This window comes from Asterias amurensis, chromosome 13, assembly GCF_032118995.1.
Source record: "Asterias amurensis chromosome 13, ASM3211899v1".
NCBI classification, from domain to species: Eukaryota; Metazoa; Echinodermata; class Asteroidea; order Forcipulatida; family Asteriidae; genus Asterias; species Asterias amurensis.
In genome coordinates, this window is record NC_092660.1 from 17,893,257 (window position 1) to 17,916,046 (window position 22,790).

Sequence of the window (22,790 nt, forward strand, 5' to 3'; positions counted from 1 at the left end):
GTTGTTAACGTGTCAATGTGTGTACATTGTCAACCATCCAAACAAACAATGTGTTAAACTAACGGGGACGAGCGAATACTTTTCATTCTGGTGACGAGCGTGATATAGACGTTTTTCGAGTCGGCTGCTACAGCGGCAGATCATGATGAACCAAAACCGGGCAACCCATTTTGCGTTTTCTCTGGTGTTGTAAAATAAACAGCACAAAGCTCGGCATCAACATGGTTGTTAAAAGGCGCTGGACACTATTGGTAATTACTCAAAATAATTGTTAGCATACAAAATTACTTGGTAACGAGTAATGGATGATATTATATCACATTGTGTATAGGTCATTCCGCTCAAATACTTCGCTTGAAATCATTAGGAAAACATTATGTGCAGCTAGACCCAGTGACTGGGGCGCTAGATTTTTTTTCCCCCGAAATTTTGACATAAATGGTCATTTAGCCGATAATGTCAAATTTTGAAAAAAAAAACCCAATTGGGTCTAATGTGCAACAAGGGTGCTATTTCTTTCTTATTCTCTTACCGAACTTCGATGACCAAGAGTACTAATTTGTACATGTTTGTTATTTTATGCAAGTCATGCACCGAAGTGAAAACTGGCCTTTGACAATTACTACCAACAGTGGCTTTATACAATTCCCGCTTAGAATGGAGCGTAAACTCGTACTGAGACAAAACAATACATTTACTACAGCTTTGCCGTTAATAAAAACTATTTTATTGCTGTTTACTCAAAACAACTCTAAACAATCTACATCCAATAAACAAAGTCGTCCCAAAACCACTTGTTGATAAAAAAGTTGATAAAACTACTTTCTACTCAAAAATAACTAACTTCGTTCCGCAAAACCTCTTGCAGGAAGGGCACACACACAGGATCCCTGTTTGAAGTTTAAAACAACATGACCAGTTCAATGCCACTCATTAAAATAAAATTGAATAAAGGGCCTTTTTAAGAATCCTGAGCCTTAGCCACTGCCGCATATGTAGCCATTAGCCACCACTTGTGGGGCTGGTGTGGCAGGCAAATCTGTCCTTCCGGAGTTTCGGCTGTGCCCATCCCCCGCCCCACCCCACCCCATCCTCGGAAATACACGACGAAGCATGGCCATGGATTGTAGGTTGTTAAACATCCAACGGGTGACTTACCCCAGTCCATTCAGAATAAGAATTCAGAACTTTGTTTCTCTTAAAAGTCGGGGGAAATGGAATCTAAACTAAATTGTATATGCAGAAGTTAGTTAAAAGCAAAACACTGAACTAGCCATTTTGCTTATAAATGGCAGTGTAATAAAATGACTAATCGACACAATTTTTTTCTTTGTCGAAGTTGACGAAACTTTGGGAGAATGTGTTTCTGTTCCTCTTGAAGCAGAGTGCTGCCTCCCTGTCGCATCTGCACAGTTCTTCTGCGCATTCAGTCCTTTTAAAGACGAGCAATTGCTCCAGCAAGTCGTACTTCTCTGCTTCCTCTGAAAAAAAGATAAACAAACAGTCACAATGGATTGCGCATGACGTCATTTACCAATATAGAAAGGTTTGCGGTAACACCATGTTATGACTATCTCTAATGAGTTGGGGTGGTTCTGAAAGAAGACGATCTCCAGAAGACGATCAGAGCATATTGATCGAAACGTCGAGTTGAAACCAACGGTTCTTTTCAGAACCACCCCAACTCATTAGAGATAGTCATAACATGGTGTTACCGCAAACCTTTCTATATCGTATTTCCACCATGCAAAGTTTCAAATCCTACTTGTCATTGACCAACTTCATCAATGAAACGTGCACGTGTTCAAGACTAGCACAAACACACAGCTCCCCGAAAGGAAAATCATTTGACATTTTTGAATTTTATTGATTGATACCTGCAGACTTCATTTATCAAATAACCTTAAAAAGTTGTCTTAAAAAGTTTGTGTTTCAAGTGTGTCTCTACTGTCGGCAACATCTCCCTTGCAGGTATGGGTGCTTGCCTACCAAAATATTGTATATAAACTATGAGAAAGAACAAAAATTCCAGCGCAACCGCCCATAAAACCATAATTATTTGAAACATACTTACTACATTTAATTTGTGGATTAGCGGTATCACAGTTTGATGCGCTGTATTGGTACAACATAATGTATACGTCATTAGAATCATCATCGCACAAACCCGTTCTCTCCAACAAATCGTAACACCGATCATGGATGTAACAGCACCTAAACAACATGGGACGAGAAAATTGAAATTTGGCGGGAAAATTGACTCCTTGTGACGGATTATAAGGAGCCTTGGATCTGGGAGATTTCTGGAGTTTTATGCAGTAACGAATCTTGATAATAGTTGTGTTAGGGTATGTAGGGCAATGGGTCTGAAGTATAATGGAGGTCCATGGTCTGAAGTACTGCGTCGACACGTTGACCAACTTGACCAACTTTGAAACGCTAGGTGGCAGCAGACTTACCAGGTAGATTTTAACTGCATGCTTACATAACTCTGAGCATGCGCATACTTCTGAGAACAATGGGTTTACAATACATAACTCTTCCACCCGGCTGGGGGCCATTTCACAAAGCTCATTAGCAGAAAATACTGCTTAACATTATTGGCTAAGCAAAAAATGAGTAGGGCACCAGTCGCTACATGGTTAACAAGATTGTTTTGTTCTGAGCAAGTATTTTGTGCTTACAGGCTTGGCTTAATGAAATTGTGCCCGGGTATAAATATAGTATAGTTTAAGTATCCGGGACAGCTCCTTTCAGATAGTCTCCCGAATTCTGAACTCTATACTGTGCGGTAGTAAAATAACAGCCACAAGTTCTCGAAGAACAAATATGTTGTTATATTATACACCCTTATGACTTTTCAGAATTAGAGGCTTCAGCTACGACTACGGCTAGATTTCCGCGACATTATGCATTGATTTTTATAGGACGGCCTTACCAACACCCTTAGCAACAGCCGTAGCCGTAGCTGTAGACGCCAATTCGGATACCCCTCGATATAGGCCGAAACAATAGTTACCTATCCGTTCCATCAACTGATGTTCCTCCCCCACCTATTCCGCAGTGGCACCCATAGCCATTATAATCCAGTGGATTCTCTCCCGTGGCACAAGAGGTCATCAGCCCAAACTGCGGCACTGAGCGCTTATGCCTTTGGGCACAGTCCGCTGCAGAAAGGGACAGGAAAATGGTACAATAAATCCCCAACAGTTTTTTAAATGGCACACCATGCAACCTCGATAAGCATGTTAAGCTTTCTGGGTTAATAAAAGTTTTTTATATAACTTTCAACCAAAACCTCTAAGTTCAAATTCACACTCGACCTTTCTTTAAATTAAGTTTGAATAGGAACGCTCAATTGCATTGGATTTCAATGATTGAAAGGTTTTTGATTAACCGTGATCTTAATCCTAAGTTAATGTAGGTTTATGTACAGTTATTCAACATTGATAACTTGATCTGGTTATTTATTACTCTTCTTGATATGGTTCAGTACATTTAATACTTCGTAAAACCAGTTTACGAAGAGAAAATTCTTTAAAAAACACACCCTTTGGCAAATCTGTGTTTTTGTACATTTTCGAATTTGCTTAGTGAAATCCACATTTTCCCAGTTTCAAGTGCTAACTAATTTGTTTTCTTTCTATTTACACTATATAGCCCAATGACCATTTTTTACCAAACTCCCACTTAGGCGTTTTCACGACCAGCCACACTTTCACATTTGCCGATATTTTTACATCAATAGCGCTGCCCTTGGCCAAAAACGACTACTCTGCGTTTAGAGTTTTACGCATACGAAAGGCAACTAATTTTGTGTGACCTGGTTTTCACTAACAGCCGTGCTGCACTGTCCCTGCACACAAACCTCGTTCGCGCAGATGTTTAGAGAAACTCGTCAATCTCTGCCCCCCCCCCCCTCTGTTCTTAATTAAACGTACTTTGACGTGATAAGAAGAACCACAAATTTGCATGGTTTAGGATCTCCACTTTCATCTATATGTGAAAATCTAAGAGAAATAGAGAAACACACGTACAGACGTTTGCCTACACCAAGTCCCAATGATATCGAAAAGCATTGAAAATCACCCCAGAACTTTCTGATATAGTGTAACAGTAAGCGAGAAATGGATAATAACAGACAAACATTGTATTTTCGCTAACAACCTAGACTTGTGGACAAGTCGTTAAAATCGGCCACACGCGGTAAGATAGTCGAGTTGCCGGTGCTCTCGCGAGATCACTGCTCTCACGCGAACTGTTGGCTCCCCGATTTCTACAAGCTGTTCTGGTAAAACCTCTTGTTTTTGCCAATTTCTGTGAAAATAATTGTATGTGGACTTTGACCAAGAAGATGCAACAGGGTTGGCACTGATAAAAACATAGTTATCCACAATTACCCCATATCCTGATTTTCTTTTTGCCACCTTCATTTTGTCTGATGTCTGGTGCCTACTGTTTAGCTTATCAGCTATACTGAGTCTGCAATAGAACCATTCATTACTCACCGTTAGATATGATCGCCAAAATGCAGACGGTCCTTGCAAGAAGTGCTAGAAATTTTCCCGCCATCATCCTATCACACTCTTCTTTCTGTCTCAGGAGTTCGTAACAACTTTGTCGCTAAGTTTGGAATCTCGAAAGTCTCTGTGAACAACGGTGTTGTTTTTTTCGACTCTAAAAGTTCTTTGTGGGAAAAAGAACGAAGCCAACCTCGAGCCAGTAAAGTTTTTTTTATTTTTTATTTTTTGAGCAACATAACGTGGTTCAAGTCTGGTGCACGGAAGAATGCATTGTTAAACTGCGGGTGTGCCGTTGGGTTTGTTGTGATAACACATATTTTGATCGACTTGATAAATCTGCCTAATAACTTATAGGTCACGACACAATCCATACATCACATGCAGGCTGATTTATCATTGAAATGTTCATGAATCTTTGTTCAGTTCATTGTTCAAACCCTGCTTTAGCTTTCTGCCTCTCTCTCCCTTTTCACTCGACTGCCTTTTATGCAGTTCTTATTTATGTAGTTGGTTATTTTAGCCTTCGGAAAAGATTCTGCTGAGGTCAACGTAAGCAGGCCACTGACGATGCTACTTGTTGAAAAATGGGCTATAGTTCACAGCAATCTAACATATTTTTTTAACAATAGACAGTCTTATATTATAGCGCATCACCGTACACGCTTTAAAGAGCGAAAGAAATTTGTTGAAAAGGGTAGAATTTTTAAAAATTTTGATTACACTGATTGAACAATGTGCTTTAACACAGGTTTTAAATTGACCAGTAGTTTTAGCCTGTTTGACATTTTAAGCATAATATATAAACTGGAACATATACGCTCAAGTCTGACGAATAATAAGGGAGACTGCCAACACGATGGATAGTTCAGTTGGCAGAGCTAATCCAGGGGTCGTTGGTTTAAGTCGCGCTCCAGTAATATTGTTTGCTTTGTTCAAACCAAAACTAGTTAGGCCTACTTAGTGCACATTATTTGTTTAAGTTTCCTTTACGGTAAACCGTCCAATTTCGAGGCATGTGTATTCTACTTTTAAAACATCTTTCTAGCCATATGCATTTTATAACAAACGGGAAACGCTTTTCATAGACCAACTCGACCGATCCAAGGCAACGCGTTCCTTTTATATGTGTCCCTTTGTGTTAAAAAAAAAACCCCAAAGCCACTTGTTAAATGAAGCTTTTCCGTGCAAAAATGGTAGGTCAACCTACAACAACTTAACGTGAAATGAAGCAAATAAAAGCAATACAACAAAACAATATTTTTTTTTCCTTATTAATCTTTATGTTGTTATTTTTCCCACACAGAAATAAATTTCACCTTATGGCAAGCATAAGTTTAAGATTAACAGAGAGAAACTTTAGAAGGCACAATTATATATAACCAAAACAAATTTACATAACAGTTTTTGATCTTGAATAAATAAAACCGAAACTTACAAATTTTTACCTATTTTCATTTTATGTTTTTGCTTTTTTGTTTAACATTGCCTGGCGTTTCGGCCCTAGCAGAGTCCTTTAGCAAGGTCGAAAAAGACTCTGATGCAGGTTCGAAACGTCAGCCTTCGAAAAAGAGTCTGCTAGGATCGAAATTTCAGGCCATTAACTATTTTTATACCATCGGTCCCCCCTTTGGTTGGTAAGTTGTTTTCAACAGCTACTTCATTTTTTTCGCAATATGTTTTTGATACAAACATCTATTGAGCGAAACGGTAGATAAAGGTGAAGTTTTTCCTTGCCTATAATCAAAATACATTGTTGAGGTGAATTGAATTAAAAACATTTACAAAAAATTTACTACAAACAACATCGATGATGGATATTGTACATTAGTTGGATTACAGCTCGTCGACCATACACATCATAAATGAATTAATATTATCAATATAAAATAAGGTATAAAGTTGCAATATTTTATTGCCAAAGCCAGTTCGGCAAAGTGATGATGAATGCAAAATTATAAGACAGAAAGTTTTCTGAGAATGTTAATTGCGGTCACCAAATGCATGACCCAAACTCTTAATTCAAGCAAGTTGTGTGCTTGTGGTAATCGATATAACTGGGAGAAAATGTGTTTCTGTTTCTCTTGAAGCAGATGGCGGCATCTCTGTCGCATTTGCACAGTCCTTCTGCGCAATCTGTCTTCTGACCGATGATAAACTTCTCCAGCCACCCGTACCTCCGTGATCGCTCTGAAAATAATCGTTTAAGATAGAGTCATAATAACAATAGTGGCTTATTATATACTGCACATATCCGTCACTCAGTGGCGCTCCATACGCTTTAACATACAGTAGTTTCATGCAAGGTATGTCGGACCATGGTCTACCTCCATATTTTCTTCCTTCAGTTCAGTTCAGTAACATTTATTTTCAATGCTGTCACAACACAATAATACACTTTTTTTGGATTATAAGATCTATACTCCTCTATAGTACCATGTGGTGCAATATGCTGCCAATCAACCATGAACACCGGGGCGAACCTCTTCTCTTTTCGATAATTGCACTGGGTTCATTTACGTGCGTTACAGCACACGGGACCAACGGCTTAACGTCCCATCCGAAGGACGAAGCATTGTGTTTAACTGTCTTGCTTATAAAGACACAAGTGTCACGACAAGTTACGAAAATTTTCTTGTGGAGAACCCCTGCAAGAATTCCCACATGCATGGTCATAGAAACCCTTTATTTTCTGTATACCCCTTGGTCTTAATAGAGTACCTAATTTTAACATCTCAATACTATAATCACACACTTACTGCATGTAATTTGTGGGTTATTGGTACCACAGTTTGCCTGGCTGCTTTGGTACACCATGATGTACACATCACCAGTCTCCTTGTCGCACTTGCCCGAGCTCTTCATCCTGGAGTAGCACCGATCATGGTTGTAACAGCACCTAAAACAACATGGGACGAGAAAACGGCGGGAAAGTGAAATTTGGCGGGAAAGTTGAGTCATTGTGACTTATCAATGATGAGCCTGTGGCAACAAGGATGTCTGGAGGTTTATGACGAATCTTATTGCGTTAACATTTTAAGTTGTACAGCTATGACGTATGGGCTTGAAAGTAGCGTCACCAATGACGGTGTAGTGTACGTCTGTTCCTTCCAAACCACCCGCCAAATGTCAACCTCCCGGGACCAGAAACAGCATCGCTACAAATTAATAGTTACCTGTCTGTTGCGTCAACTGGCGTTCCTCCCCCACCGAATCCACAGTAACATCCATAGCCGTTATAATCCAGTGGATTTCCTCCCACGGCACAAGCGATCATCAGCGCGAACTGCGGCACGGAGCGTTTCTGCCTTGTGGCACATTCCCCTGTTGAAAGGGACATAAGAGGTCACTATAATCCCACTAAAATAATGTTAAAATGTACCTTACATACAGGCACTGGACACATCAGGGCCCAATTTCATAGAGCTGCTAAGCACACAAATTTGCTTAGCATGAAATTTTTGCCTTGATAAACACAGGATCACCAACCAAATTTCCATGTGATTTTCAGGGTAGGCAAACAATAGCTGAATACCAGTAAAAAGCAATTTGCAACAAATGGAAATTTTGTTGGTAATCTTGTTTTTATCAAGGAAGAAATTTCATGCTAAGCAAATCTGTGTGCTTAGCAGCTCTATGAAATTGGGCCCTGGTGATTGTCACTACCAGTATTACCACTTGGTGTATCCCAGCATATGCATTCAATAACAAATCCGTCAAAATTTTGACTCAATAATTGGTCATCGAAGTTGCAAGAGAGTGATGAAAGGAAAACCCCCCTGTTGAACAAATTGGTGTGCTTTCAGAAAATGACTGAATATTTTTTAACACTTATTTGAGAATTGACCTCTTTTAAAAAAAGTGTTTTTGTATGTCTGGCCGTTTTACAGGCTTTATGCAAAACAGCCCCATATACCATATTTATTTGATTTATCCTGCTCACTTATATTAATGTAAATTTCGCTGCGGTCTAAATCTAACCGACTTGAGCAGCCTAAAATAAGTAATTGCTTCCCCATGCAATTTGGCCAAGGCTTCTAACGCACAGAGCTGTGACATTTCTTTTAACACTTCTTTTCTTAATTTACTCTCAATTTAAATTCTCCTGTTCATTATCCTCCGCGAGGTACAGTAGTATCCCAGGCGTATTGATATAGGCTTTGACTATATGCATTTATAATAAAGGGATTGTTTTTCTGTACCCTTTTTTTTGCTGACACATCTCGAGAAACATAGACACTAATTAAGGCATGGTAGTCAAAACCATGTCTCCATCAAGCATTGAATTGAGACATTGCTAAGAACATTTCTGCTAACAGACTGTAATCGGGGAAATAATAGAAAAGACATGTTTTTTACAAATTGTTTGTGAAAACTGCTTGTTATAAGCTTTGCCAAGGAGGTGCAATAACACCTGGCTTTCCTTAATTTTAATTGATGTCCTGTATGGGCCCAATTTCATAAAGCATGTAAGCACAAAAACTTACTAAGCATAGACAAAACATTGCTTAGCAGAAACACCATCCAAAAGTCCATAAAGTTTACATTGCATATAGGATTTGAGGCATCGCATGGTGAGGTATCAATGTATCTTTGGTTTGCGGTAACACCATGTGTGTATCTAATTGCCAGGTAGAGTTTGTTCTTAGGGAACTGTCTTGTTTACATTGCTGTGTACTATCTGAGAGCCGAAAATGAAAACTTTGAAAAGGTACTGTAATATAATTTCTTGTTTTTGTTTTAGTGTGCCAGTTTTTTGGCAAAATGGGTTGTCCACTTTTGGTCCTCCGGCGGGTGCCCCACACATTTGTTGCTTGGCATACAAATTTGCTAAGCAGTGAGTCCTGCCTAACAGCTTTATGTAACTATGCCCAGTGTCTAATAATTATTTTGATCTCATTTACAAACTACCGGGTCGCCAAACAAACAAAAATAAGAAACAAATTTCACTATACTCACCGTTAGATATGATCGCCAAAACGCAGACCGTCCACACAAGAAGTGCTGATAATTTTCCCGCCATTATTGCACACTCTTCTCACCCCGTCTAAAAAGTTCGTGCCAACTTTTTCGCTGCACTGACACTAAAGTTTGGAACTCTCGTTAGTCTTTATAAAAAAACCGAAAACCAACTTCAAACCTTATACCGGTGGTGTATAAATGCTACACGGTTCAAGTTATATATGACTCATCGCTGTAAATTTGTAGCACAGGAACTTCGTTGAGGTTGAAATTATTTTGGTAACATGGAAATGACGCACAGTTACTTTAAATGTCAACTGTTATGGCCGTGTCTGGTCCGATGTTTCCCCAATGTAAACTGCAAGACCGTCGACATTAGAACGAGTCAGAAGAAAGTACTTATATGGGCCGGGGAAAATACTTTTGTTTTAGCAGCACGCCGAACACACTTTTTAACCACAGAGCTATATTGAAGCACAACAATGTATGATAACTTTTGTTTATATTATAGGTTTTCTCGGCCAATTTCGGAAAAAGCGCAGCCAATTTAACCGTCAAGCTATTCTATTTCACGCGAAATCGAATGCTACTGAAAAGGGTCATTAGATTTCGTTTTATGATTAGTCAAATGTAATGTTGCGTCAGACGATTTAACAAAATAATCATTCAATTTAACAATTCATCAAAGCAGCATTCAAATTCAGTCGCTTCTTGAAGCGTGTGTGTCTCGAAAAAGAATGACAATACACTAAATTGAACATAGTGATAAAGGGATTTGACTCGACTCAAAACGAAATTGAATGGCCGAATTCTGAATTTGAAACGCAGTAACAACTAGAGAGGCAAAACAGCTTTAATTCGAACGCATGAAAATGAAATTGGCTGCCCATTTGCCGAATTTGACCGAGAAAACCTATATTAGGCCTAACATGGAAATACGAAGTACATGGTTGTTTTGTTTTGCTTCTCTCTTATAAGAACATTCATGTTATAAAGAGGTAACACGCCTTAAGGAGCGTCTGCGAATTCGAATGCTGCTTTGATGAATTGTTGATTTGAAAGATTATTTTTTTTAAATCGAATGACGCAACATTACATTTGACTAATCATAAAATGAAATCGAATAACTGTTTTCAGTAGCATTCGATTTCGCGCGAAAAAGAAAAGCTTGGTGGTTAAATTGGCTGCTCAGTAACCGAAGGCCGAGAAAAACCTATACCATTAGTGAGTCCAGTGTTTCTATGTCCAAGATTTTGAATAGGATTATCCAACTTTTAGACTAACGCCAACCTTGTAATCATACATTTATTATAACGTTAAAAAGAAGGGTTTGGCAGCATGCCGAGCGGAAGGGTTGGGCGGGAAGGAACAGACAACCCTCGCCAATCAAGCAGGAAACGTGAAAATCCCATCCAATATACGTGGGCGGAACTTTGCGCCCAAACACCGGCACATGCCATCAACAATGGAGCTTCAAAATGTCAACCCATCACTCCGATGCAGATTGCCATAGGGCCAAACTATCTCGCTCTTGGTGTATACTTTGAGCGTCTGCTGGGTATCCATTATAATATTTGTAAGCATGTAAATATAATAATGTAATTATTCACTACGACTACGAATCTCCTTAAAGGCAGTAGACACTATTGGTAATTACTCAAAATAGTAATTGTCATAAAACCTCACTTGGTAACGAGTAATGAGGGGAGGTTGATAGTATAATACAATGTGAGAAACGGCTCCCTCTGAAGTGACGTAGTTTTCGAGAAAGAAGTTATTTTCCACGGATTTTTTTTCGAGACCTCAAGTTTAGAATTTGAGGTCTTGAAATCAAGCATCTGAAAGCACACAACAACGTGTGACAAATTTTCACATGTTTGATATTCTATGCATATTGTTCTGAGATTCATCAAGTCAGAAAGACTGCTGTCCGACATTTACCAATTATAGTGTCCATTGTCTTTAAGTATGGGATGCGAGGTTAAAGGTACACCTGGCCAGCCGAATCTTGCCAGGTGCACATAGGCCGATATCTTGTGTTATATAACTGACATACAGATCATTGTCATTTGATCTTGTGTTATATAACTGACATACAGATCCTTGTCATTTGATTGGGTGGAACTTACTTCACGTGACATTCACTATTACTCCCATCTGCACCGGCGATCAAAAAGACCTATTCGCCCATGGGGAATAGCATTTCCCATTCAACAGTTGGGATCATCCTTGTTCCCAATGTTTTTGAGCAGTACAGCGCCACTGCGCCGCCAAAGGAGCACCTGTGCAAAAGGTTGTGATCCGATTTGTGCATTGTTGCCGCTACGCGGCGATACTATGAGTTTGGATGTCAGTAATTTGTGTGATTTTTCATAATGTTTTACTTTTAAAATACATCAAAATGACAAGGATCTATATGTCAGTTATATAAAACAAATATATATATTAACAATTCATGCTAAGCAAATTTTGAACTCCATGAACTTGGCTCCTTGTGGGGAAGTCACGTGACGGAACCATTGCCTCAGTATATGCACAAACACGTTTAAAAAAATCCCCCTAGCCACACAGTCGATACATTATGCATTTGGTGTAACATTTATTGCAAGCATTTTGTTCTGATACAGGTTAGTACACAATAATCATGCTTTCGGAATAATCTAAGTACGCATGCTGAAGTCACAGAAACATGAAGATGAGTCAAAATTTGCATTTATGATTTTGTCTGCACTTCTAAACAACGAAGGTCGAACTGAAAACCTTGTTATTGTAAATGTTAAATGGAATTATGCCAATTGAACACGCAAATAATTTACTCTGCAAGAATGAGAACAGAGCCGTATTTGCATCATCAATCAAACAACCAGCATGGTGAACACACAGAGTGCCAGACCATACACTGCACGGCTGTGCTTCGTTTGGACCTAAAATGAGGGCCAACAACCACGTGACCAAATAAATCTGGACCCAATTTCATAAAGTTGTTACGCAGAAAATACCGTTTGACGATTTCTTTTGCTATTGGCAGATTGAGTGGGGTACCAGTCACAACAGTGTAAATCTAAGTAATTTTGGCTGGTAACCTGTTTATGTTGAGCAATACTTTTCTGTGCTAAATTTCTGTGCTTACATGATTTATAAAATTGGGCCTTGGTCACACTTTGTAAGAACTCTCTCGATTTTGAACAGAAATAATGGTTTTTAATCTCAATATAGTCGCAACTTTCTTAATTCGAAGCTCTGGTATAGACCAAGCAGGCCAACTTTAATCAAGATTGAACACACATTGACGAGCAATATAGGCTTATAATTAATAACAGAATGTGTGTATATGTTATGTTAAAAGGTTACAATACTTTTCGCACAATATTATTATAATAAAATATATACAGGATATCATGGAAAATAGAAATTATGAAGTATACATAACGATGGGTAGCTCGTAATTAAAGTGGCAGGATACTGACACTTAGAATTTGGTACATCATGAAGAAACTGGCAACATTTTTATATATTGCGGATGTGATGTTGGACTTGGCTGTACTACAACCTGGATGCTGGTGTGGCATTTAAACGTGCTTGCCATCGCCGTGGTGCATCAAGCGATGCTGCACGGGCGCGATTTTTTGTAAGTTTCAGGAAATGTTAAATTTTATGACAACATCTGTTTTCAGGATAACCGTCCATGTCAAATGGAAAGGTCTACATTGTCAACATAGTCTTTATTCAAGGCGCAAGGATACCCATGGTGGGTCATCGTGCATGAAACAGTAGATGGCGCTGTTTCAAGGCAAACCATGTGTGAGGAAGTCGTGGTGGTTCGGTTATCCTTTCTACAATGCATTGATTGCACGCGAATGTTTTGAGTATGGAAACATTTCTGACTGCCGTTACTTTGATATATACATGTACATTTACATTGTACATATTTATGTACATGTCTGCGTGTACATTTCCCTGGTGAATATCAAAAGGTTAACATTTTCAAGGTTTAAAGTTCAAGGTTAATTTTAAGAGCTTCCGGGTCAATGTTGCTAGATCCCCTGTCTGGGTAAGTTTGACTCGTTTCTGGGTAATATAGATACATATTCCGAGTTGTACAAACCCCTAAATGGATCAGGCCCCACGGGACCCAGATCAATTTCTGACCCAGGAGTTGTTATAGATTGTTCAGCTCACTCATACAGGGACGGTTCTGTGAAAAACATTAATACATTCTCATTGAACATTTATGTGTCTATTAAATATGGATTATTGCTTCATGATAACATAGATTATTTTAAGTTACATGTCAAATCTTGAAAACCAAATATGGTCAGTTAAAAAAGAAATCTTTAGAAACATCTCTGGTACAAATACCTTTTAACATTTAAAATGGAGATATAATTTACATTTGAAAATTTCGCATTACACCAAAATCGAAATGGCGTTCAATTCGTTGTGACCAGTGTTCAATCCTCAAGAAAGACGAACGTTTCGAAACAGTTTTAAAAATAAGATTAATTAAAAAGTTCACGTGTTAAAAAAGTGGACATATATACAACTAAGCCAAGTTTGGCAAAGTTTGAGAGAGTCAATTTCTTTTTCAAACACGGATCGCATTTTAGGTAACTTTGATATGTTCGTTGTGATTGTCAAACAACAAAAGCAGGTGGCAGCAGACTTACTTCAAATCCACTTTTCTCGGAAATGTGCACGAGCTCATAATTTACCTGATAAGTATGCTGCCATCTAGCGCTCAAAAATCTCCCATAAAACTGACTCTTAAAACTGAAGCTTAAAAAAACTCATAGTTTGAACTGTATTTTTAGTTGATCTATCTCTTCCATAAAAAAAAATCACATAAAAAAGGTATTTCAAACTTCTTGGTCGTAATTTCTTAGTTAAATTAAACCTATTAAGGTTCATAAATTATATCTGTTTCAATAGTGTGACACAGTTCCCCAATTTAAGAGAGTGATAGGCTAACACACAGGTCAATACAAGAGTAACATTATATTATTCTTCATGCATTTTGTGTTCAATTACTGTTGTAAATTAACATAATTGACGATACAATTAATGATAAGTAGGTTCACTTGCATTTGTTCCTGTCGTATCCTCGATACTTGTTGTTGTACTTCTGCTCAGTGAAACAGAACGATAAAGCTTTGTCGCACTCGCAGATTGTCTTCGAACATGTACCGTCACCGGTGTTGGAGTACGTCGAAACAGGGGCTGTAAGAAATAAAATACGCCGGGATCAATCATACACCATTTTGTCGAATTTGTGTAAGACAATTCGCCAATATTAGTCATGTTTTGACCATGAACGAATGACCCCCCCCCCGATGAAAATAAATAAATGAAGAATAAAGAATAAAAAATGAATATGAACTTTATATAGTATAACCACATAAATACATAACTGAAAGAATAAATGAATAAGCAGTGAAAAATAACAAACACAATTTATGTTTTTTATAATTTAAATTATTTGACATAGTCAGCGTGGTTAGGATGTCTTCCTCTTCTAACTACTATTATTGTTATTAATTTATTTGTCTCAATACAAATTCGATAAAACTACACTCAAGAGGAGAAATACAAAACAGATTCCACTAAATGTCACTCTTAATGATGCCCTTCAACCCATGTATTTCAAGGCTTCCCAAAACAGTCAATCAAAATACGTGTATTCAATGTTGCATAAATCACAGTAATTCAAAATGAACAATACAAAATGCTAGACAATACAAAATGCTAGTCAAAATATACATTATTTTTTATAGAGGTGGTTCACTTAGTGAACTTTAAGCAAAGTTACAACATCTAGGTTGGGGTGAAGCGACAGCTTTTGTCCCCGGCCTATGGACGGACAGACAAAAAGACAGACATAGCCCCTACATGAAAAGAGCATGCAGGAGATACAAGTGTGTAAGGGCCTACACGTAAAAGGGTATAAGACAGAAAATAATGCCGTTAACAAAGACTGAACTTCAATTTCATTTCATTTCATTAGCATTACGTTTCGTGGCCCACAGGCCAAATTGGACGTGATTTACAATGATGTAATACCAATAAATAGTATTAAAAAAAACGTTAAGAAAAATATAATTTAGGGTTAAAACAGGTTAGAAACACACACGTACGGGGTTGGATGAGGAATATACAATTAATAAAACAACAAAAAGGCACCAAACAACGATTGTAAAACCAACAATTGCAAACACAACTTTGTGTTGGTATTCATTACGTACCGCATCTGACCATCACATGGTTGCCGTTGCTGGTGGAGCCTTTACTGTGATAATCATACTTCACGTCGTATATGGATTTAGCGTGGGAGCAGACACCCTTCTCTGCATCGCCAAAACAGCTGTCATGGGCCTGGCAGCATCTGTGTATGGAGAATAAAATGTATTCATCATTTTTTTTCAACCACCGTTATTCAACATGAAGGATTTGAACATTGTTCAATAAGTAGATTATATATGGAAAGGTTTGCCGTAACACCATGAAATGACTATCTCTAAATGAGTTGGGATGGGGTAGTTCTGAAAAGAACCGTTAGTTTCAACTCGACGTTTCAACGTCGAGTTTCAAGACGATCACAGCATATTGATTGACACGTCGAGTTGAAACCAAAATTTCTTTTCAGAACCATTCCAACTCATTACATGGTGTTACGACCATCCCAACTCATTACATGGTGTTACCACAAACATTTCCATACCATAATTCCACCATGCAAAGATTCAAAGCCTACTTAGTTTACAATACATGTGTATAATAGCTAATTTAGTTTAGTTTTCCCCCAATATTGCATGAACAAACATCAAAATACATCGTGGTGCACTAAATGGAAACCACGAACAGCACACAGGCCCACTTAATGGAACTCTTCATAACACTGAGATAAAATAAACAGGAAGACACAAAGAATAATTAAAACAAAGAAATCAAAAATGTTTATAACGATTATGGTTTTAAAATTGACAGTCGATGTTTTTTTGCCGGTAGATTCCGTGCTGTGGTCAAAGTAGCTTGAACCTCTGACGTCACATTTAATTTAGAGATTCTATAACTTCACAAGAGATCTGCCCTGAGTCTACATCACTCCACGTTCAAAAGATTCTCAGTAAAGTTCCACCTAAAACCTAAAACAAATGCACGCTGCTGCATTTATGCAGCTGCCAAACATAACCTCCGACCAATCAAAAAACAGAGTGGGAAGCACGTGTATCCAATGAAATAATTGTATCCAATGAAATCACTGATTCTGTAGAAGATAAAGACACAGGGGATCACAAATGTATTTGCTAATCAAAAATTTAGAAAGACGGGTACTTTCAACTCGATTGAGAGTGATATTCATACCACTTTCACCCAAAAAGTGTGACACAGCTTTACTATCACTCTTAAAAGAGCGAAAATGACACCACTCAGACAAGAGAGTGGATTTTTCACTCGTTTACATTAACAAGATAGCAGGCTAACAATATTAAGTTGGGTCCAGTCTACGTAAAAGGTAACACACCTGTCCACACCGTCCACAGGGCGCCCTCCACCGCCGATACCGCAGAAGCAGCCGTAGCCATTGTAAGACGAATACACGTCGAAGATGTTCTTGCCCGTTACCTTACCGACCATTCCGCCTAGTTCCATTACGTTCCGTGGGATGCGAACTTTGCTTTCGTCAGCTTTCACCCCTATAAAATAAATAACACGGAAAAGCATGACGTCTTAGTGTGTTTTTTTGCGTCCGGAAAATGGGCACATTTAAAGAGATACATGTACATGTATAAATGTATAGTGTATGAGCCTTTGATGATACAATAAACAAACATTTGTCATAATATTAATTAATATGAAAGCATTGTCATGATTGCCTGTTAATCTACATTAACTCTACGCTGCCCTACCGGTCTGCAGCCCATAGACCGAAAACTTATTTGTTTTAATAACTAAACTCGTTATTTTAGTTTTTTTAGCAAAAGGTTAAACCTTTAAAGTTCTAACTTCAGACGGATTGACAGGGCCTATTTTTAAGACTCAATGGTCAGAATCTCCAGTTACCAGAAAACACTTTCTGCATAGGCTTGGAAATATAATACCGCAGTTTTAAAGTGTAACACATACCAATTAACATAGTATCAAATTAAAAATTAATCATTACTTATTCTCTTCTACAACTTGAAACGAACTAAGCATTGTAAAAACAACCTATGAGTTTTTGTCACGTTTTCCGACGGTTTAATGTCTGCAGTAGGTATATATACGTGGTTGCATTTGTGTAAAACTGACAAATGGCGGGGCATCGCAGGTTTAAATTCTACACATTTAACAAAATATTATTTCCCTGTCTACATTATAATAATTCAGCTCAAAAGTATTAATCGGATAGATAAACTAAAGATATAACATTTCCCCCCTCTCCCCAACATAAACCAAATTATAGCTGTCTTCCTATCTCAGACAACACTGCCCCAAGGTACAAAAACACTTTCTCTCAACACACCATAGCTTACCGAGCCATGCATATAGTCAACTGGAATAATCGATAACAACTTTCTCTTAAAGGCAGTGGCGCCATTGGTAACTGTCAAAGACCAACATTCTCACTTGGTGTATCCCAACATATTATGCATAAAATAACAAACCTGTGAAAACTTGAACTCAATATTGGTCAATGAATTTGCAAGAGAATAATGACAGAAAAACACCCTTTATGCACATTTGTGTTCTTTCAGATGCCAATAAAAGGCTTCCTTCAGGCCTGAAGTCTTCCTAAAATTTGGGTGATCTGAGAAATTATAATTTTCTCAAAAACTACGTTACTCCAGAGGAAGCCGTTTCTCATAATGTTTTATATACATCAAGCTTGTTACCTAGGCTAAGTAGGCTAAGTTTGTATGCTAACAATTATTTTGAGTAATTACCAATAGTGTCCAGTGCCTTTAATTAAAGCAAAATTCTTTGAAGCTTTTAAAGGCACTGGGCACCTTTAGTAATTGTCAAAGCCCAGCATTCTCACTTGGTGTATCTCAACCTGTGCATAAAATTTAAATCAGTGAAATTTTGAACTCAATTGGTCAACAAAGTTGCAAGAAACTAATGACAAAACACCCTAGTTGCACAAATTGATGTGCTTTCAGATGCCTAAATAAAGGGATTCAGGTCTGAAGTCTTTAAATATTTGGGTGTAAAATATTTCATTTGTTTTATTCTCAAAATTAAGTTTCTTCCGAAGGAACCGTTTTTCACAATGTTTTATACTATCAACAGCTCTCCGTTGCTCGCTACCAAGAAAGTGGTTATGCTAACAATAAAATTGTTCCGAATAATTACCAATAGTGACCAGTGCCTTTAATATCAATCCCTTTGGGTGAATTACTTTCAACAAGATCAAGTCCCTTCTAGTTTCCCCCTAAGTAGGGGCCTATACTCTCATAGTCCTCACTACATTCATTCATCTTCTTCTCAAATCCATCTGTGGAAAGATTTCCGAACCTCCCACCTTTTTGTCAACCATTTTTACCAAAAGGAATATATATATAATTTGAGAAAAAAAGATATCAATTTATTTCATAACGAATGGAAAAATGGTAGCAGGATACGGACATTAACCCTTTCAGTTTACGTAATCATAATCGGCTATTATTAGTGCAATTTATATGAATTTTTTGAAACTGCTTAAAGGCAGTGGACACTATTGGTAATTACTCAAATAATTATTAGCATAAAACCTTACTTGGTGTTGGTGACGAGTAATGGGGAGAGGTTAGTAGTATAAACCACTGTGAGAAACGGCTCCCTCTGAAGTAACATAGTTTTCGAGAAAGAAGTATTTTTCCAGGGATTTGATTTTAAGACCTCAGAATTAGAATTTGAAATCTCGGTATCAAGCATCTGAAAGCACACAACTTCTTGTAACAGAGTGTTTTTTCTTTCATTATTATCTCGCAACTTCGACGACCAATTGATCTCAAATTTTCACAGGTTTGTTATGTTATGAATGCGTTGAGATACACCAGGTGAGAAGACCCGTCTTTTGACAATTACCATTAGCCTACACCGTCTTTAAATTGCATATTAGTTTTGGAGTTCCTGGTTAATGGGGTTTATTGATCCAGAGTGGTCTTCAAAAGTATTTGTTTGGAAAAAAGAAACATTTGTTTTTGTTAAGTAAAACATATACACATTGTTGATTTTGATTTATCATTTTCAAATTTTCACATTTTATATTTCATGACGCATAGGCCTATTTGAAATTGACTTTATAGTTCAGAGCAGACAAAATAATGATTTCATTTTAAGCAATGCAGTGCACTGTGTGTTATTGTAGTAACTGTTAAAGGAAAACGTTGCCTTAGATCGGTCGAGTTGGTCTTTGAAAAGCGTTTGTAACCGTTTGTTATAAAATGCATATGATGGGAAAGATATTTTAAAAGTAGAATATAATGATCCACACAAGTATCACTCGAAATTGCGTGGTTTTCTTTTTACCTCGTTGACAAACACGGTCGGCCATTTATGGGAGTCAAATTTTTGACTCCCATAAATGGCCGACCGTGTTAGTTCGCAAAGTAAAAGGAAAACCACGCAATTTCGAGGCAAATGTGTGTGGAACATTGTATTCTACTTTTGAAACATCTTTCTAACCAGATGCATTTTATAACAAACGGTTACAAACGCTTTTCAAAGACCAACTCGACCGATCCCAGGCAACGTGTCCCTTTAAAGCTCCGTTCTCTTTTTGTTTTGAACTGTTGTGTTTTCAAGGCATATCCACAGTGCTGCATATCGAACACAAGCTCCGATTGTTGTTAATTCTGCCTCTGCAGTAACTCATTCAATGCAAACAATTAATAGTCAGTCAATGGCCTGGCGTTTCGATCCTTTCTGTCAAATATTTCCCGAAGGTCACATGACAACACATTTAGATTTATTGAACAGTATAACATTAGCAGTGGATTGCATTCTAGGGAGAGAAAGTCGGACAGCACAAAGGGTATGGATAGACATTGAATAGGGAGACAAAAGGGGTGGGGTCAGTACAGTTGCGTTTTAGTGTAAACAAAATGTTGCGTTGAAAGAAAATGCCAAGCATTATGGGGCATATCTTCACAACATAATGAGTTCCATTTTTGCTAGTATATACCGTTAATGTTTTGTCCCTATTGAGTGTTGTTCCTAGAAAGGATATGTTAAATTTGTTATACTGTTGTGTCTTAAGACATAGGCTACCAAACACAAGCCCCGCTTTCTGAATGCAACCTCCGAGTCTAAAATAACTTGTTTCAATAAGATAATGTGTGATATTGCATTGAAGGATAGAGCATCCATCCTCTTTCGAAGAAACATCACACCATAATAATATGTAAACTGCGTCAACCAAGGTATTTTTGATAGTGTAAAAACAGTTTTGTTTCGTAATCAGTTTCTTGATTATGATGACCTTGATACTCTCGGTCTGCTACTCAGATCGTTCTGACAATCCCTTTGTTTCATATTTTGTCAGGATGGTATGGGGTCGTCCGAGAGTGTCAGGGTTAACCTGTTTCTTTTTTTTGCGTGTTTTATGTCCCTTTTTTGTATTTTTGATGTCACTTTTATAAATCTTTTTATCTTCTCCATTTTTTGAGGTTTTGAGATCATAAATAAATAAATAAATAAATAAATAAATAAACAAATAAATAAATAAATAAATAATGAGGTTCATCCAGAGAATAAACCCACACCCCTACAGAAAAAGGAAACATCAATCGCAACCGCCCCCAAAACATAATGTTGCCAAATCAATACCTACCCGAGACTACTGCCGAAGCCATAACAACAACGAACAATACCGACCACCTGCGTGCATTCTCCATCTTGTAATAGGGCTGCCGTTAGAATCGATGTCAAACAGCATGAACGCCAGCACTACTCAGCTCTAACCATCACAGCAACCTCCTCACGTACACACAGTTTCTCCTTGTGTTGCAATGTTGTTGCGTTAGATTCTCTTTCTGAATCTGAAGGCACTATATAAATATCTCAGATGCAGTAGTGATGATTTAGAGATGTGGTTGATACCGCAGTGTGTGTTTCTATAGAAAACTATAGTTTTCTTGGAGTAAAAATTGTGCAGCGTTTGAACGAACTGGAGCGTGGTGATTTTGTAGACAGATAACCTCGTAAAGAGATGAGCAGTGCGGGGACAGAGTCGGGTCTCGCCTCGGCGATCAATTACTTAGACTTGCGCCAGTCGCATCAACGTTGGGTGTGTGTTATAGTTATCAATTAGACTTGTTGAAGTCCGACCTGTGCAATTTAAGATGTGCCACCAAGCGCTGCATTGATACCTCTCGTCACTACAAGTTATGAAAATGCGAGTATTTTGACGCGAATCTATTTCAAATGAATCATATCTTAACGTATCCTAAAATGCATACGGTAGACAGCACATGATCGAGACGAATGAGAGAAAATACTGCTAACCAAACGTTTATGTTAAGCAAAGATGGGGTGGCGTATACCAGTCATAACAGTCACTTCAATGAATTTTGGCCGATAACCAGTTCCTGCTAAGTAATAATATTGTTCTGTGCTAAGCAAGTTTGGTACTTACAGGTTTTATGAAATAGGGCCCAGTTGCTCTATTGACACGATGCCTCTTTTGCGGAATACCAGCTGGGCGCGTAGAGTGAATCTGTCATCTAATTAAAATGTGCAATTTTTGTGTCACATTAATTAGAGAACCATTGATCTCTATTATAAATTTTCGCAGACAAGAAATAGCTTGAGCATAAGCGTAACTCACAGATTAGCAAGAATATTCGGCAGCAGACACAAGCAGATGCTTAAAAATTAACGCCAAACTTAAAAAAAATAATGTGAAAATAGCAGATCTATGACTGAAACAGCGTCTGGTTATATAACGGATGCGGCTCTACATGTTTCTACCATTTTTGCTTACCAAAATAAGATTACCAGCCAAACTACAATGACACATGTACAATTTGTGACGATCCTCCAGCTCATTTCTGCTAAGCAGACAAAATTGTTAGGCAATATTTTCTGCATAAGCAGCTCTTGTGACTAGATCATGATGGGTTTAAATTAAAATATAATTGTTGATAATTTCTACATGGATCATGACAAATTTTGCTGGAGGCAAAATATAATGACCCACGTTGTTTGTGCTTAATATTGTGTGCAGTAGGCCTACACGTTATGCTATACTCCAGTGACTTTTATTAACATTTTACGCACTGTGGCAGAACGTCATTCGTTTCAGAGCTGACATTGATACCCTCACATTTCGATCAGGACATGCTGTGA

At 37.9% G+C, this 22,790-nt stretch overlaps 2 protein-coding genes across 2 annotated transcripts; both read right to left on the reverse strand.

Moving 5' to 3' along the window:
• Positions 1-1,110: 1,110 nt before the first annotated feature.
• LOC139946301 (uncharacterized) lies at positions 1,111-9,615 on the reverse strand. Its single transcript, XM_071943924.1, has 7 exons — positions 9,480-9,615; positions 7,697-7,844; positions 7,280-7,419; positions 6,549-6,710; positions 3,020-3,167; positions 2,075-2,214; positions 1,111-1,481 (listed from the first exon to the last, which is right to left on the reverse strand). Exons 1-7 carry the CDS (start codon positions 9,541-9,543, stop codon positions 1,309-1,311), a joined length of 975 nt encoding a protein of 324 aa, XP_071800025.1. The 5' UTR covers positions 9,544-9,615; the 3' UTR covers positions 1,111-1,308.
• A 2,442-nt stretch (positions 9,616-12,057) lies between these two features.
• Positions 12,058-21,664, reverse strand: LOC139945922 (basic phospholipase A2 caudoxin-like). Its single transcript, XM_071943439.1, has 4 exons — positions 21,274-21,664; positions 17,002-17,173; positions 15,722-15,861; positions 12,058-14,699 (listed from the first exon to the last, which is right to left on the reverse strand). Exons 1-4 carry the CDS (start codon positions 21,335-21,337, stop codon positions 14,557-14,559), a joined length of 519 nt encoding a protein of 172 aa, XP_071799540.1. The 5' UTR covers positions 21,338-21,664; the 3' UTR covers positions 12,058-14,556.
• Between the last annotated feature and the right edge of the window lie 1,126 nt (positions 21,665-22,790).